Source organism: Palaemon carinicauda, chromosome 13 (assembly GCF_036898095.1).
Source record: "Palaemon carinicauda isolate YSFRI2023 chromosome 13, ASM3689809v2, whole genome shotgun sequence".
NCBI lineage: Eukaryota > Metazoa > Arthropoda > Malacostraca > Decapoda > Palaemonidae > Palaemon > Palaemon carinicauda.
Window position 1 is genome coordinate 145691157 of NC_090737.1, and position 18164 is coordinate 145709320.

At 34.2% G+C, this 18164-nt stretch overlaps 1 protein-coding gene across 1 annotated transcript in view; it reads right to left on the minus strand.

Moving 5' to 3' along the window:
* Positions 1-18164, minus strand: part of kel (kelch protein) — a 660870-nt gene that overhangs the window by 514 nt on the left and 642192 nt on the right. The window contains exon 14 of the mRNA XM_068386033.1: positions 1-541. This exon is cut by the window's left edge and continues 514 nt beyond it. Coding sequence (XP_068242134.1) covers positions 366-541 — 176 coding nt within the window. The 3' untranslated portion in view covers positions 1-365. The remainder of the gene's footprint in view (positions 542-18164) is intronic.

Here is an 18164-nt window from a genome sequence, read left to right on the forward strand (position 1 = left end):
TCACTGGAGAATTTCATCAAACTGATGTACAGAATATTACTTGCAAAATATTAGCACTTTCTATGTTTTAGGTGCATCACATTATAAGCAATAAAAAAGCAAAGCAAGTAACATTTTCATAATCCACATTCCAAAGTTACGTAGCTCACCGATGTTCCATTTTCTCTCCAACATTAATTTGGCACATTATTTTTCATAATACAGTGAGTGCAATTTTCAAGCTAAACCCCAATACACTTAACATTTTCAAAACCTTTTACCCACCAATATAAGAATACTGTCACGAGCGCATCTGGATATCATTAATAGGAATAATGCACACTTATAAATTGAAGCACTTATTCCCTTGCGCTCTCAGCCTCGTCTCAGAAACCATGTTTATCAATAATTGCTACTCCGGCATAGGACCTCCCAATGCCCATTTGTGCAGGTAATAGTGTCCACGTATCGGTTTTGGGATTATAGACTTCCACAGAGGCCAGATTAGATGTTCCATCATCTCCACCCACTACGTACAATAATCCATTTAGAGCAATCACACCTGGAACAAAAACATTATGGTGTAGCTACTATGCATAAAATATACTTATGTTAACAAAAAGTCATGAAAAAACTAACAATTTTTGTAACTACAGAATTTTTAAATGCTTGTAACATTACAAAGAAGAAAATTTCATAATTATTGATTCCATGTGCATAATAAAAATATTTTTTACCTCAACTTACCCTTTGGGAGATAGACTGGTTTTCAAAATAATGTCCGTATACCAAAACCAGAAATAATCCCTAAACACAGAAACCATTGATGACACAAAACAATTTTCTTTATAAAATATAAAGGTTCTCAAATAATACTGTAAATTTTGGTACTTGCTATTTGTATATGAAGTTCCACTCATTAAATGCAAAATTTACATTATCTGGTACTTAGTAGGCAACCTTGCTTGTAAGTTTCCAGAATACCCTATTTATATGAATATTTCCGGTTTTCTAAATGACATTTATTATATATAACCCTTGAATTTAAAATTGATACAAAATATATCTAATAGCCATAAAAATAAAAGAAACAATGAAATTATAAAAAAAAAATTGAGATGAAATAGCTTGTGCAAATTTTCCTTCCATTTCATACTTTCTGGCTGGTACAATTTCAGCTCCCCAGCTCTCTACACACATAGGCTCAGATAAAAAATAATCTCAACATATACAAACACAACTCCTTTGACCATATTTGAATATTTTGTAATCTCGATAAAAACACATTTGCAATACACATCACTCATTCAATTTATATGAAACACAAAAGCAAAGAAAAATAATATAATAGCACGTGATTCCTTTTCCAGCAAAATTCTCTCTCTCTCTCTCTCTCTCTCTCAAACAAATACATCTGATCCCATTTGATATTAAATAAAAATTACAGTAAAATATGAAATATAACAATCCATTTCTCAGTAAATCTCATTACCCAATCTCTCTCTTTCACACACATTGTCCTAAAATTGTATGAACGAATGGTATGCCTGGATGTATGAGTGGTAAAAGACCAGACCGCATCCCGGGCTATAGGCCGAGACAGATATTTGTGATTTTTTCTCGTTATTTGTGTGAGCAGACATGCCAGTTCCTTTGTCCCTTAGCTCTTCAGCTTTTGGGGGTGGTATGGAGGTCAAATAATTTTTCTTAAGGAAATGAATGAGGTAAACTCAGTCATGTTGAGCAGGAGTCACAATTCTTCCTTTATTTTCTGACTTTATTTGTTCCATATTTTGAGAGGAGTTGCGTTACCACATTCAAGGCGAACTGTCGTAGAGACATTCTTTTAGTGTGTTTGTTGATTGATTGAATGATTATTAGATATCTAGCATAGTAACAGTGACGTTACTTAACGAAAATTATATATTCCTTATTTAAAGCATGCTTAAATAAATTAGTTTCCACAAGAAACTTTTTAAATAGGCAATCCACATTGTTTTCAGGTCCAAGAATATTTAATAGCATGTAAATGCCACTGCTTTCTTTGCAATTACGAAATTGTGCAATCTCTTGGACACTCAGTCAAAACATGCTCAGCAGTTAATGGCACCAAGCAATCTTCACAGAATGCTGATGTTCTCCTCTCCTCAAAAATCCGTGTGTCTATCTGGTGTAACCAACTCTCATTCGGCATAACACTGCTTCTCTTGACCTTTGCATGTCAAAATATGCCCATGGGTGAGATGACTTAACACTTTCCCTCATTTTCTGATTTTCTAACTCCCAATAAAAGTTCTATATTTCTAAGTATAGAATAAATTATGGGGTACAATACATATCTTTTACAGGTACCATAAAACTATTTCTTACGCACCCATGAACTGCCTCCTTTGCAGGAGTCTGCTTTCTCATTTACCTTGATATCTACAGAAGCAGGAACCCAACAAAATTTAATATTCTTAACTTAATTTTTCATTAGACCTATTTAAAAATATCTATTATTATTGGATGTCATGAATTAAAAGTGGTTCATTGCTAATCAATACACTGAAGATGTCACAAAAAATAATCTTTGTAAGGTAGCCCCAAAATTTCCTTGACTGCCATTAATATAGCAAAGCATTCAGCAGTAAAACTGGACGATTAGTCAGATAATCTAACACTAAGTAATGCTTGGGAAACATATCCCAAATCCAATGCCAGTGCTGGACTTTGATCCATCAGTAAAAACTAAAGGAGACCTTGTGGAATTCTATGTGTTCTAGGAGAGTGACACTCATTATCTCTTTGGATGTTTCTCGTTTTGAATTCAATATGAATTTACGAAATTCTACCGAGGGTAGATTCCATGGAGGTACTTAATAGTACTTTATAGGTATCATTTTAGCCTCGAGGATTTCCAAGTCCTCCAAGGTTCTTAGAGCCCTATACCTTAAAGGTTTAAGGCTTCTAAGGTGATTATCATAAAAACTAACACCTTTTACATTAAAAAGTTTCATGTGAATGACTTTGGTAGTTTCTGATGTCTAAAACAGTATCAAAGGAATTTCACAAGCATCTACTAGAAGACAAAATATTGGAGATGATTTAAAAACTCCACTCCTTCCAGCATTGTCTACGGAATGTAATAGTGCCAGCACGGTTTTTGTTGTTGAGGAATATATTTGACAACTATATACAACGTTAGAGGAGATTAATGCTTTATGAAGAATAAAATGGTTCTTTCTGTCAGCTCTCCAAGAAGTGTAGGAGAAAACTAAACAAATTAATTGATAAATTGATTATTAGATGTTATCTGGCATAATAACTGTGATGATCATTAATACCAGCCAATTTAGTTAATAATATATTACCTAATTTAAACCATGATTAAATCTTAAAAAATAAGATAGTTTTCAAAAGAAACTTCAAAAGGGATTGCCCTCCGGTCCGTGAATATTTGATAGCATATAAATGCTAATGCTATCCTTGGAATTATGAAAATGGCGCAATCTCTCGGGCAAGTAACTTGGACACTCTATTATTAGATGCTTAACTGTTGATGACATAAAACAATCTTTACAGAATAGTTGATGTTTACTCATCAATTCATTGAATATTAAATATTATCTGGCATATAATAGCGACAGTCATTGATGCCAATTTGACTGACTGATAATTGAATACCTGGCATCACAACAAAGGGCCAACAAATTTAGTTAACAATAATCATATAATTATTCCTTAAAATAAGATAGTTTTCCCGAGAAACTTGAAAAGGCATTCCACATTGCACTCAGATCTAAGAATATTTGATAGCATGTAAATGTCATTGTTATCACTGAAATTATGAAAATGACGCAGTCTCTTGGTCAAGTAACAGTTGATGGCACCAAACAATCTTCACCGAATGGTTGATACTCTCCACTCATCAAATAGCTGTGCATTGCCCTACTTCTCTCAACCTTTGAATGTCAAAATATATCGATGGACGAGATGACTTACCAATTTCACTCATTTTCTAACTCCAAATATAAATTCCAAGTGTCTCTAGGTATAGACTCAATTATGGGGTACATATCTTTTGCAGGTACCATAAATTATTTCTTATTCAACTATGAACTAGAGTCTGCTTTCTCATTTCCCTTGATATCGACATGAGCAGGAACCACCAAAAATTTAATATTCTTACCTGTATTTCCTATTAGATAAAGCCACTCATGAATATTTATTACTATTGGATGTAATGAATTTAAATGGTTTATTGCCATCAATACACTTGAGGATTCGCAAAAAATACCAATCTTTATCAGGTCGGTGAAAAATTTCCTTGACTGACAATAAAATGGCATAGCATTCAGCTGTAAAATGCACACTTCATCAGGTAACCCAACACTTTAAACAAAATTTGTAAAACATATTAATAACTTAACAATGAAACACTTAAAATCTAATATAGCCTTTAAAAACAAAAAAGAAGCCAGCTTTTAACACACTTAAAAATGTCACCGACATCCCATAAGTCTCCTCCAAGAATCTTGGTGAGGTATGAATGAATACTGATTTAAATATGCTTAATTAATAACTTTAAGATCAAAAAACTAGAAATGAAAACAGAACCTAATAAATACCTTAAAATTGAATCTTTTAAAATTTAATAAATTTGAAAACGACCATGAAGGCCAGCTTTCAATATGAACTTAAAAATGCATCATAAAAATATCCCCTCCAAGAAGCTTGGTGAAGATGTATCTGCCATCCTCACCACGAGATTCAGACAGGAATTGTTCCCTGATACCCACAAGACTGGGACATTCAATAAGTAAATGCCTCACAGTCAGAGAAACCAAACAATCATCACAAAATGGCTGACACTTGCCAGTTATAAGTAACCCATGAATCAAACGTGCGGCCAATTCTAAGGTGACAGAGGACAGTCTCCCACCTTCTTGGCATATTTTCATATTTACATGGAGGTATAGCATTTGTTATTTCTTTCATATTATTCTGATCAACAAAATTCCAGTAGAGTCCCCAAACATCAGCAAGAGACTTTTTGACATTAGGCAAAACGTCATTACTAAGAAGGTATCTTCCAGGAAGAGATATTTCTGCTGTCTCTTTTGTCTTGGTGAGGATGTACATCCCATCCTCATTACGAGCTTCTGAGAGAAATCATTCTCTGATCTCCTCAAAACTGGGACATTCACTAAGTTAACGCCTATCAGCTAAAGGAACCAAGCAATCATCACTAAATGGTTGGCACCTGCCTTTCATTAGTCTGCTTCTCAACATATTACCATATTTCCATGGAAGTATAACATTTTTCTTTTTTTATTTTATTCTGATCAACAGAATTCCAATAATATTGCCAGATATCACCAAGAGACATTTTACTATGAGGCCAAAAGTCATTACATGGAAGAAGGTATCTTCCAGGAAGTAATTTATCTGTTGCTTCTTTTGCTAGTTTGACTGCCTCTTCATTTCCTGACACACCCACATACGTTGGAACCCAGCAAAATTTAATTTCTTTACCAGCAGTACAAAAAACATACAACCACTCTAAAATTTTAAAACTATAGGGTTGGTTGGATTAAAAACTGTAAAATTACCATTTTTCATTAGTGCTATTTTTTAACAGCAGTCAGGATACTATACAGCTCTACTGCAAAGATAAAGGATGCAAAATGGAGTGCATGTTTAGAACTAAAAGAAGAATAGTACACCCAAAATCCACTGCCATTACTGGATTTGGAGCCATTCATAAATATATATCCACTACTCCTGTGTTGTTCTACGTGTTCCAAAAAGGTAGACCACATGTCGTCATATAACATGTTGCCTTTAGAGCTAATAAAATAATTACAGAAGGAAACCTCTGGAAAGATTTAGGCTATTTAGTAGCTGTTTAACTCTAAATCCATAAGGCTCTGGGGATGTAGAGAGAGCCTCATAGTACGAAAAGAAATTTTCTTTATTAGCAGATTCAAACAACAATGAATTAGGAAGCCTCAGTAACCTATACCAATAGCTAACCATAGTATTATTATCAGTATTAGGTAGGTGAAAAATTTCCTTGACTGACATTAAAATAGCATAGTATTCAGCTGTAAAATGGATGCTTGGTCAGGTAACCTAACACTGTGTTGTTTTACATGTTCCAAAAAGGTAGACCGCATTTCTTCATGTACCATGTTGCCTTCAGGGCTAGTAAAATAATTACAGAAGGAAATCTCTGGAAAGATTCAGGCTATTTAGTAGCTGTTTAACTCTGAATAGAAATCGGGAATAAAATCCTTTTTTATATTAATGTTGAATAAATGAATAAAATAAAATACATATTAAATATAATGGTTAAAATTATCTATTAAATATAATAAGCAAAAATATATATCAAATATAATGGATAAAAAGTTAATAAATTATGAGGTAAAAATCCATGATAAATAGAAATCTAAATCTCGTCTACAAAACATATATTTCTTAAAAAAACTAAAAATCCTAAAAACATAATTTCTTAGTCAGATAAATGGTCAAAAACAATTTTCTCCCCAAAGCATAAGTCTCTTTCTCTTTTGAAAACTTTACAATTGATAGAAATGTTTTATGGTTAAAATACACTCACACTAATTGTACCTGGGTACTGCTTCATGAGGTGTGAACATCAAATACCCATATGTAAGTTTTGTGTGATCTATGTGCAATCTAGATAAAATTACTTGTCTTCCTTTCTCTTTGCAATGATGATTCCCATAAAGAAACAACTGGCTTTATTTATTTTAACTTATTACAATTAAATTAATAATTACACCAACCTTGCCATTTTGTGGCTGTGAAATGCTTTAACTGGGTTACAATCTTTAACTGGTACTGTAAAAGCTTGCTTTGGTAAATTAATTGAAGATTTAGTTGCAGCACCCATTTTTTCATCAACTATAACCCCAACATGGCCAAGAATCCAACATATTTCTATATTTACCCCACAGGAGTAAAACTTGTCAAGGACCTTTTTTTATTTCAATACCAATCGATTCTTATAAGTGTGCGAACCTTTATGGCTTCTATGGCACTTTTTGAATCAGTTTAAATCACAAACTTATGATTTGCCCTATTTTCAATAGATTTAATAATCTCAATTGCTAATATTATAGCTGATAATTTGGAGGTATATACTGATGCTTCACTGGGTAATGAGAGCTAACTAATCTTGTCTGAAGACACTGCAGTCCACCAGCAACCATTGCAGATGTAGAGCCATCGGTATAAATAGCATAATTAGGTCAATTCCTTTGAATATGCTCCAAGGTGTGTTGTTTATGGTGACTAGGAGTATAACTACATTCCTTTGACATATAATATATGAGAGCATATTTTTTTTTCTTTTAGGTTCAAGAACAGGGGCGTAGGAGTAGGGTGGCTATAGGGGCCCCCTTTTTGCCAAACATATACTTTTTCTATCTATTACTTCAGAAAAGGTTAAATATATTAAATTACATAAATTTAGTAACTCAGAAAAGATTCCAAGATATTAAATAGCATAAATTTAGTAACTCATTCTTCATAAGAATTATTGTTCAAAAGCAATTTCTAGAATAGAAGGTTTTTGTTAACATGTATTACCATGTATAATTTCTAAAAACTTCTAAGCATACTGTGAATGATTTAGAAAAGATAGGATCTAATTATATAACTTTATTATCAATCTGAATTGTCTCATTATATGCAGTTTTAGGATTGCTACACCTACAATATAGATATCTTCAAGTGTTCTAACTTAAGTGTCATGTATTCCTCGCCTTTGAAGGGCTTTAATTACTGCTAAAGTTTTGACATAATCAAAAGCTTTCTCATAGTCTTTAAATGCCATAAATAGTGATTTGTCATATGTTGATTTTTTCATAAGCTGTTGAATTACATGAATGTGATCAATTGTTGAGTAACCACTTCTAAAACTTGCTTGCTCTTTTGGCTGATTAGTCCTCCCATCTTTTATTAAATCACTTTTTTGGCATTCTGCGGCTTTGATTCTTACCCAGCCTTTTAATGATTTCTTCACCGTTACTTTCCGTACTGGATCAAGTGTTTCATTATTTCTATTGGCAAAGTTATTCATCATATCACTATTGTATAGCATTGTATAAAAATCCCCTGCAATTTTTATCACTCCACCTCTATTGTTAATAATATTTCCATTTTTATCCTATACAGCAACATCTGTTGGCGACCTGTTCCAAGTCTTCTTTTCATCAGCTTGATGCTTCTTCGTTTCTTTAGTGGTTCCTCAGTTTTGGTCTGACTGTATTTACGAATGTCTTGTGTTTTCCGTTTATTTATTGTTTTGGATAGTTCTGCTGATTCTATTCTATCTCACTTGGATTTTATCATTTCTAATCTTTCCTTTATTAAGTCTTTAGTGTTTTGTGTTTTTTTCTTGATCTTATTTAGAAAATGTTCTACCTATCTCTTGCAGTGATTCCAATAAAAAATTTTAAATTACTATTAATTTCTTTTTTATTTGGTTCGATTTCGTCATGTAGCTGGGAAAACCTATTTTGTAGTGCTGAACAAAGCTCATCATATTTTTCTCTTATTACAGGAATTTATTTTCTTCTTTAAAATTTCTTTTTTTCTTTTCTTAGTTCTAGACAAATTTCACTTCTCACAATTCTTTGTTCGCTTTACTTTAAATTGTTTAACACTGTTACGTCTTTACATAAACGTTTTTACTGAGAATAAAATCTATTTGGTGTTTCATTTCTACATTAGGGCTTCTCCATGGCCACTTTTTATGTTTATTTTTATAAAAAAAAGTGTTCATAATTTGCAGATTGTTTTTTTTTTTTTTTTTTTTTTTTTTTTTTTTTTTTTTTTTTTTAAGGAAATTCTAACATGCATGTCTCCTCTGTCATTTCTTATGATTCTCCTCTCCCCTTTTGACCTACTTTACATACCAATCACACAAAGCAAAACCAAATAGTCTAAGCTTTTTCAAGATATCGGCAGTTGTTCATAAAAAATTTTCTTTCTTCCTCTGTATTGGATGTTGTTTGAACGATCGGCATGTTTTACTTTTTATTTGATAATCAATCCTGAAATTCTATCACTGACACTAAAAAATTCTTCAATGTTACCTGCATGATTTTTATTAATGAGAAAACCTACTTCATTTTCTTTTTTCCTATCACGTTTTCTAAAGCAAAAGATATGACCCTCTTTTAACTATATATAAGATTCCCTAGTTCTAATTTCACTCAATCCTATCATGTCCCAATTTCTTTACTTCAACTCGTCTAGTAACAAAGCAAGATCTTCTGTTGACAGGGTCATGATATTGTACGTTGGAAAGTTCAGTTTATAAAAAAGGCCTTTGCTACTATAATATATATATATATATATATATATATATATATATATATATATATATATATATATATATATATATTATATATACTGTATATATATATATATATATATATATATATATATATATATATATATATATATATATATTATTGCTTGCTAAGCTACATCCCTAGCTGGAAAAGCAAAATACTATAAGGCTGAGGGCTCTAACAGAAAAAATAGCCCAGTGAGGAAAAGAAATAAGGAAAAAATTAACAACGAGAGTAGTGATGAACAATTAAATATAATATCTCAAGAATAGCAATGAAAATAAAATAAATCTTTTATATGTAAATCTATAAAAAACTTAGAAAAAAAACAATATGAAGAGAAATGAAAAAAAAGTGCCAGAGAGCAATCTTAAGCAAAAGAACTCTACCCCAAGGCAGTGAAAGACCGTTATACAGAGGCTATGGCACTACCCAAGACTAGAGAACAATGGTTTGATTTTGGAATGTCCTTCTTACAGAACACCTACTAAACATAGCTAAAGAGTCTATTCTCTCTTAACAAGAGGAATGTAGCCATTGAACAATTAGAGTACATTCGTTAACCCCTTGAGCAAAGAAGAAGAATTGTTTGGTAATCTCAGTGTTGTCAAATGTATGAGGACAGAGAAGATGTAGAGAATAGGCCAGAATATTCGGTTTTCGTGTAGGCAAAGGGAAAATGCCCGTAACCAGGGAAAGGAATCCAGTGTAGTACTGTCTGGCCAGTCAAAGGACCCAATAAATATCTAGTGGTAGTATCTCAACGAGTGGCTGGTGCCCTGGCCAACCTACTACATGTATACAATCATATAGGTATATATACAGTGATAAACAAAAGTGTAGGTGACCAGTTGCCAATAACAGTTCCAGGTCAAACTATAAATTACTGTGACCATTATCTTTACCCAGGAACTTGGTTCACAGATGAAAGTTAAAAACTTACCTATCTCTACATCAGCCAAATTGGCAATCAAACGTGAATAAATTCTCAATATTCTGTAACACGAATACTAAAATGCCATTCTATTTCAAGAAGAAAGTCTTTGAAGCAGCAGCGACTTCATCCTTGTTTTATGGGTCAGAAACAAGCCAATAAGTAATTAAAATCATTTCGTAAAAAGTCTTCTGGGTGTTAGGGTAAATACTTGCCCACATTTGTGTTTGGGTGAGTCTGGAATACCCCCAGCACAATTCATCGTGGCATCAAAACAAAAACGTTTTCTGGCGTCAAAGTTGTCTAATCCTGATATGGAAGAGCCTTTTCATATTGTATATACAATATGCAGGGGTGCAGACTCCCCTGGATATAGATTTATTCAAGATTCTCTACCCTTTAATGATCAAATTGATATCATATAATCTATTAGAAATAGTGCAGCTTCGGCAACAAAATGTGTGACGTATAGAAACAAATTGAATCCCAACTTAGGAATACATAAATTATATAGTGATAAATTATATATCTCTGATTATATTCGCGCAGCTTTCAGTCATTTACAACTCATGTCCCATAACCTCCGTATAGAAACAGATAGGTGGAGCCGAACTCCCCAGAATTAAGGGTGTGTACATGTGATAATAGCACTATTCAGGACGAACCACACGTTCTGATCAATTGCCCTCTTTCAATGCCATGTAGGCATAAATATCCAAACTTAGGTTATGAGTCTCTAAGTACTTTATTCAATGAAAATGATAATGTTGATTTGTGTAAATATGTTTATGAACTGCTTCATATTTATAAGTAATGTACGGCTTTACCTTGTGTTTTTTTTTGTGTTTTTCTTCAAATAAACTTTTTTTTTAATCAAATATTATTTGCATTGGGATTTCATTTTGAATAGTTATGTAACTACATTTTTTCCCTATAGTAAGTTCCTTTATCGTTTATTTGTATAATCTTATAGGATTATGTTATTTGTACTTGATATTGTATTTTTCTTGTTACTATATTTTTTTTTGTATAGGCCATATACTTGGAGAAAAAGAAATTTTTGTTTACTTTGTGTATTTTATATTTTGTATTATGTCACGTTGTGGACAAATTTGTACTAATTATTGTATACTTTTGTCAATAAAAAATAACTATGTATGTATATGTGTATATACATAATATATATATATATATATATATATATATATATATATATATATATATATATATATATATATATATATATATACATATTTCAAATAAGCCATATATATTAATACATTAAAGTCTGGATTCTCTTAACGACCTCGGGATCAGAGCCCCAGGCGAAATCACTCAAAGACTATAGTATCAGACCGGCCGGGATTTGAACCCTGGTCCAGGATACCTGTATGCCAGTGACCATGCCACTCAGCCATGAAGAAAGATAAAAGTCAATGACAATTCTTCTGTACATATACTGTACATGTCAAATTCAGGTTTTCTGTACTTAGAATTGAAATCAACCCATCTTCACCATCGTAGCTAATTGGTAGGTTTGGGACTTGGCATTCGATTAATGATAAATTTTTGCATATTTAAACGTGTTTTTCATATTTCAAATAAGCCATATATATTAATACATTAAAGTCTGGATTCTCTTAACGACCTCGGGATCAGAGCCTCAGGCGAAATCACTCAAAGTGTGATTTTTATCTCTAACCTGGGCAGAGTGCATTATTATCTTGAGCATATCTCACACTTTTCTTATGTTGTTCAATTCTCTTTTCTAGGGCTTTACCAGTTTGACCAATATAGAATTTTTTTAGCCATCAGTATAAATAGCATAATGAGGTCCTTTCCTTTGAATATATTCCAAGGCATGTTGTTTATGGTGACTATTAGTATAATTATATATATATATTTTTTTTGCCAAATAATAAAGATTGGAGCATATTTTTGTTTTCTTTAAAGTCCAAGGTGGAGGGAACTGAGATGGTTGAATTATACAAATTCTGACGTTTGTAGATTGTAATAGCCTATTTGCTCATATTGGGAATGGTGGTTTGTGATTGTTTATGGATATGTCAATGAGGTTGAATAGCTTATTTGTTGGAGAATTGGTGGTTAACATCTTTAATGCACTCCGCATGGTTACAAAATCTCGATGTGGGGACAAAGGTGATTCCCCACTTTCACATCCTGAGATATTTGGGGAAGACCTGAAGGCTCCACTACATAGTCTTGGACCCCGAGTATGTATTGGATCTAAAGACTTAAAGGTAGCTTCAGATTCTGATTCATATATTGGGGTGCCATAATGTATTCTCGATAACACTAGAGCTTTACAGATCATCAGTAAAGTTGATAATTTTGCACCCCATATTACATTAACCAACTTTATCATAAGGTTTAGAGCACTATTACATTTGGATATGATGTAAGATACACAAGCTTTCCAATTGATTCGAATATCAAATACTTATCCCAAAAATTTCACCTCATTTTCAAATTGGATTTAAGTGTTACCTAATGTGAGGTTTATTTCTTGGTTTTGCTTCCATCTAATAATCTCATAAAAGATTATTATTGCTATTTTGAAAGGAGTTGTTTAAAATTCTTTGTAGGTGACGAAGACCATTTGACGAGTAGTCTACTGCAAAGTCTACAACGATAATATGTTTAATCTCTTCCAGCTGTCGCCCCGCAGAGGCTGTAGCCTTGACGAGGATGGGGAGCTTAGGGATTAGCAGCTGGGCTCTAATGAAGAGTGGGAACTGCTTTCCCACTGGACCTCGGTGCCCAATTGTTGATCCAACTAAATTAGAAAATACTTTCTCTTTTCCTTTTGGCTGTTTTTTTTATTCTTCCATCTCTTCCTTTCGGGTTTGAACTTGTTGACGACTTTGGCTTGTTTGATTGGATTTGGTACAGTGTAGGGTGGACAGCCTTCCATATCAACCTGTACCAATTTAGAAGCCATCACCCTCTGGCATACCTTGGGTGTTGACCAAGTCTGTTAAGAGTCAGGCTCCAGTGATCCGGTTTTCAGTCGCCCATATTTGCGGGTAATGGGTGACGGCAGGCATTGGAGTCGCCGGTGGGAGGGGCTAACTACCATCACTGACCAGTGTATGGCCACCTAAAGAGAGGCAGCACGTCTCTAATAGAGGACTGGTCCCCGCTGAAGCCTCTTCTCGTGCTGGGCCACATTGGATAGGAGGACTGACATCCTGCCATAAGAGGTGGATAACCAGGCTTGCTTTTTCCAAAAAAAACTAACCCCTCTGTTGGCAACCTGGAAAATACAAACATGGACCCCGGTACAGACAGCTCCAACTCAGGTTCTAATATTGTAACATTAGAACCTTATTCACGTTATATAAAGAATAATAAGAAAGCACTCGCTAAGAGGAGAGAGAGAGAGAGAGTGAGAAATGATGATGGTACAGGATATGGAATAGTAGAAGTATTACCTGGTCACTATGAAGTAGTGAAATAGGAATTTTTTTTTATTTTGGAATTTGAAAATGGAGGACATAAGCGTGTAAATGTTTTTAAAGCTAACAGGGAAATATTTACTATATGTGGAGGGCAGCCAAAAATTCTTACCCAGGGAAATGAAAGTCTCTTGATAGAGACACTATCCCAAATACAAGGTGAAAAATTAAAAACACTTGCAACATTAGATGGTCATAGTGTCAAATGCGTTTCGCACCTGACTTTCAGCCAGAGTAGGGGTGTGATATATGCTCCAGAATTGCTGGACATAGAGGAAAAAGAAATTGAGGATAAACTGAAAAGTCAAGGAGTAGTAAAAGTAGTCAGAATGAGAAAGAGAGTTGGAGAACAACGTATTCCTCTTGCTACTTTGTTCGTAACATTTGATCAATGCAGATTACCAAATGTTATTAAAGCTGGTTGGCTGTATTTGAAGGTGAAACCATGTATCCCTTCACCATTGCGATGTTATCATTACCAAATGTATGGCCATTTAAGCCAGAAATGCAAGAAAAAACTAAATAATAAGCCAGCTGTTTTTGCCAACTGTGGAAAAAATAATCATGGAGCATGCATAGAAAATCCAAATTACATACATTGAGGGGAAGCACACCCAGCTACATCTAAAAGCTGCATTGTTTATTTTTGAAAAAAAATTAAGCCCATTAGGACCATGGAAAGGGTTAATTTTAAAGAGGCCCGTAAAAGAGCTCTTGAAAAGCAGATAAGACCAAGGCAACCTTTTTCAATGGTGCTAAAGAAAAACTTACCAAAGCACATGGACGAAAATTATATCCCCACTTCTAACATAAGGAAACATATGAAAGTAGTTAAAGAGGTTGAAAGTCCCATTGAAAATTTATATCCAGAAATTGTAGAAAAATCAGACCATACTTAAAGATCTGAAAGATATTCAAAGGCTATCTACTCCCATTCTATACAATAGTACAAACCTCTCTCAGGCCGTGTCCTTTCCTGATCTGATGGAGGTTCCATTTAAAACCAATTCACCTGGTGAACCTGAAGTGGGAAAGGTGAAAACACCTGATAGCTCACAACCTTTTAATGGAAAAAGAGAGAGACCTCCACCTCTCTCGCCTCCTACCACAAGAAACAACAAAGTCACGACTTCAAATAAATATGATGTCTTGTCTGCTGATGTTTCTGATCAACTGGAACACAACTTAAATAAATCAGAAATTCAAGTTGAGGTCCACCATCCTCCTCAACAATTAGATCAAAAGGACACAAAGAAAAATACAAAGACAAAACCCAATATATCAAGATCCTCTCTAGAGATACCACTGGGAAATAGTGTTAGAACATATATTGCCAATGGGAAGACTTCATCCAAGGTGTCTTAAAAAAAATAAACCATAGTTTTTTCCTCCATTCTGCAATGGAATTGCCAGAGTTTAAGGGCGAAATATGAAGAACTTAAGCTCCTCATACATGAGTACTCCCCTATAATTGTATGTCTACAGGAGAGCAAGCTCAATGCTAATACTCCTTGTCCTCGAGACTATGTTAGCTAAAGGACACCATATGATCAATGAGCAGGGAGCCATGGAGGAAGTCTTATGTACGTTCATTGAGATGTTCCCCAAATATCTTTGTGTATCTGTACCCCTCTGCAGGCAGTGGTTGTACAGATTGATATAGAGAGAAAATGCACAATCTTTTCTCTTTGCTTGCTTTCAAATGATAACATCTCGTATGATGATTTACTAGAGGGGATTAAACAACTCCCACAACCTTTTCTCTTACTAGGAGATCTTAATATCAGACATCTTTTATAGGGTGATGTTTTGGCAAATGCAAGGGGTAATATTATATCATTAATTTTGGAGAATGAAGATGTAGGACTCCTTAATACAGGAGACACCACACACTTTCATGTATAGACAGGTACCTTGTCCTGCAATTACCTATCTGTTGCAAGCTCTAACTGTCTTCTCAATTTTAATTAGAGAACATTAGATGATTGGCATACTAGTGATCATGCACCAATCATTATTAACACCAACAATGGTCCACCTTTACAGAGATCGCCACGATGCAATCTTGATAAGACGGACTGGGATAGATTTTGGGAGCTAAGTGAAATTGAAGGAAATGCAGAAGAATTTGAAAGTGTTGATGACACCATAGACTTACTTAATGGAACTCTTCACACAGCAGGTGTTAATTCCATTCGCAAAACAACAAGAATATTCAAACAACGACCAGTCCCCTGGTGGTCATCAGAACTAACTGCCCTGCACAGAGCCACAGGAGAGTCTTTAACTCGATTGCACAGGTGCCATAGTGAGGAGAATTTAGTCATATACATGAAATGTAGAACACAGTTCCGTCGTGCTAAGAAAGAAGCTAGGCGCCAGTCTTGTATTTTATTTGTTTCCTCCATTAACAGTAGAACACCAACATCATCTGTGTGGAGGAAAGTGAAAAAAGATAGCAGGCAAATTCACCTCAAACCCACCACCAGTGTTAAGGGTAAACGGTCAGTATATGACTGGAGCAACCGAAGTTAGCAATGCCTTGGCTGATCATTTTTTAAATATATCATGCAAGTGTGAAGCAGCTCCTGGTCACCAGTATAGGAGCATTGAAGAAAAGAAAGTTTAAAATTTTGCAACCAGAAGGGAAGATTCATACAATTCTCTCTTTACTGAAAGAGAATTTGATTCTACACTTGCTACGTGTAACAATACAGCCCCTTGACCCGATGGAATTCCATATGCAATGATTAAACATGTACCTGTTAATACCAGTTTATTTATTTTAAGCATTATTAATACAATATGGCTTGATCATAGCTATCCAAGTGTTTTGGAACTTGCCATTATTTTAGCCTTTTTAAAATCCCCTAAGGATAAGTTTTTAGCAGCAAGCTATAGACCTATTGCATTGACATCTTGCTTATGTAAGATCATGGAGAAGATAGTCAATGCAAGACTGATGTGTTACCTTGAAAAGGAAGGTATTTTATCACACATCCAGTGTGGATTCAGGAAAATGCTCTCAACAACTGATGTGTTGATACGACCTAGTCCTCTATTTGTGAAGCCTTTGCATCCAAACAGCACCATGTAACAGTCTTTTTTTTACCTTGAAAATGCATATGATACTACATGGAGATATGATATACTTAAAACCATTCATGAATTTGGTTTAATAGTAGAGCTACCACTGTTTATCCAGTCATTTCCTTCACATAGAGTTTTTCAAGTGGGAGTGGGGGAAACTCTTATCAGAGAGTAAATGTCAGGAAGGAGGAGTTCCCCAGGGTAGTGTGCTGAGTGTGCCCTAATTCGCACTAGCAATAATGGGATATCCTCAGTCATTCCCCAAAATATCCTCTCTACACTATTTGTGGATGATCTCTCCATATCATTACACTATTTGTGGATGATCTCTCCATATCATTTGCAGGAGCTAGAATGGCAATGGTTGAGAGAAAACTACAACTCGTAATTGATAAAATTATTCAGTCGGCTAATATGAATGGGTTTAATTTTTCAACAAGCAAAACTACTATTGTCCATTTCTGTCGTATCTCGGGAGTACATCCAGACCCGGATATATACATGAAATGACAACAGATCCTATGTGTAGGGGAAGCTAAATTTTTAGGATTGATTTTCGATGGCCGTGGGGTTCTGAATCTTTTTTAAAGTATTGTCCCATACATCATTGGGGTCAGGCTGTAAAACTATTTTAAAATTATACAAGGCATTAAATGTTTCCAAAATTAGTTATGAATGTGAAATATACTCCTCAGCCACCCCAAGCCGATTAAAGATATTAGATTCAATATATCATGCTGGTATTAGATTGTCCACAGGAGCGTTTAGAACCTCACCCATCCCAAGTCTCCTTGTTGATGCCGGAAAGTTACCTCTAGACCATTACCGAATGTCTTCCATTATTCGGTATTGGATTAGATTACAAAGACTCCCTAACTCTTTAGCCTTTCAGACTGCAAGCCTTTAAGGCACTCAACATAAACATACTTTGAGTTGCATCCACAATCTCCTCAACCTTATGGCTTAATGGTAAAACCATTATTAAACAGTCTTTTAAGGAGAGGTAAGGTGCTTCCATTTAAGATATCATCAACCCCTACATAGAAATTACCAGAGATGTCTTTTTTTAAATATTTTATTGCTGTTAAAAAAATATGACTGAATTAGAAGCTAGGTCTTTTTATGGAACATAAAGTATATAGTACTTCTTTTACCTGTAGAGATGCACTTCCTCCAATATCTTCCATATTTACTGCTGAATTATATGACTTACTAACCACTATTGAGAAAATAGCATTAAAAGAGGAGGGCAATTTTACCATTTTTAGTTATTCAAGAAGTGTCCTTCAAGCTTTAGAAGGTTTTAAT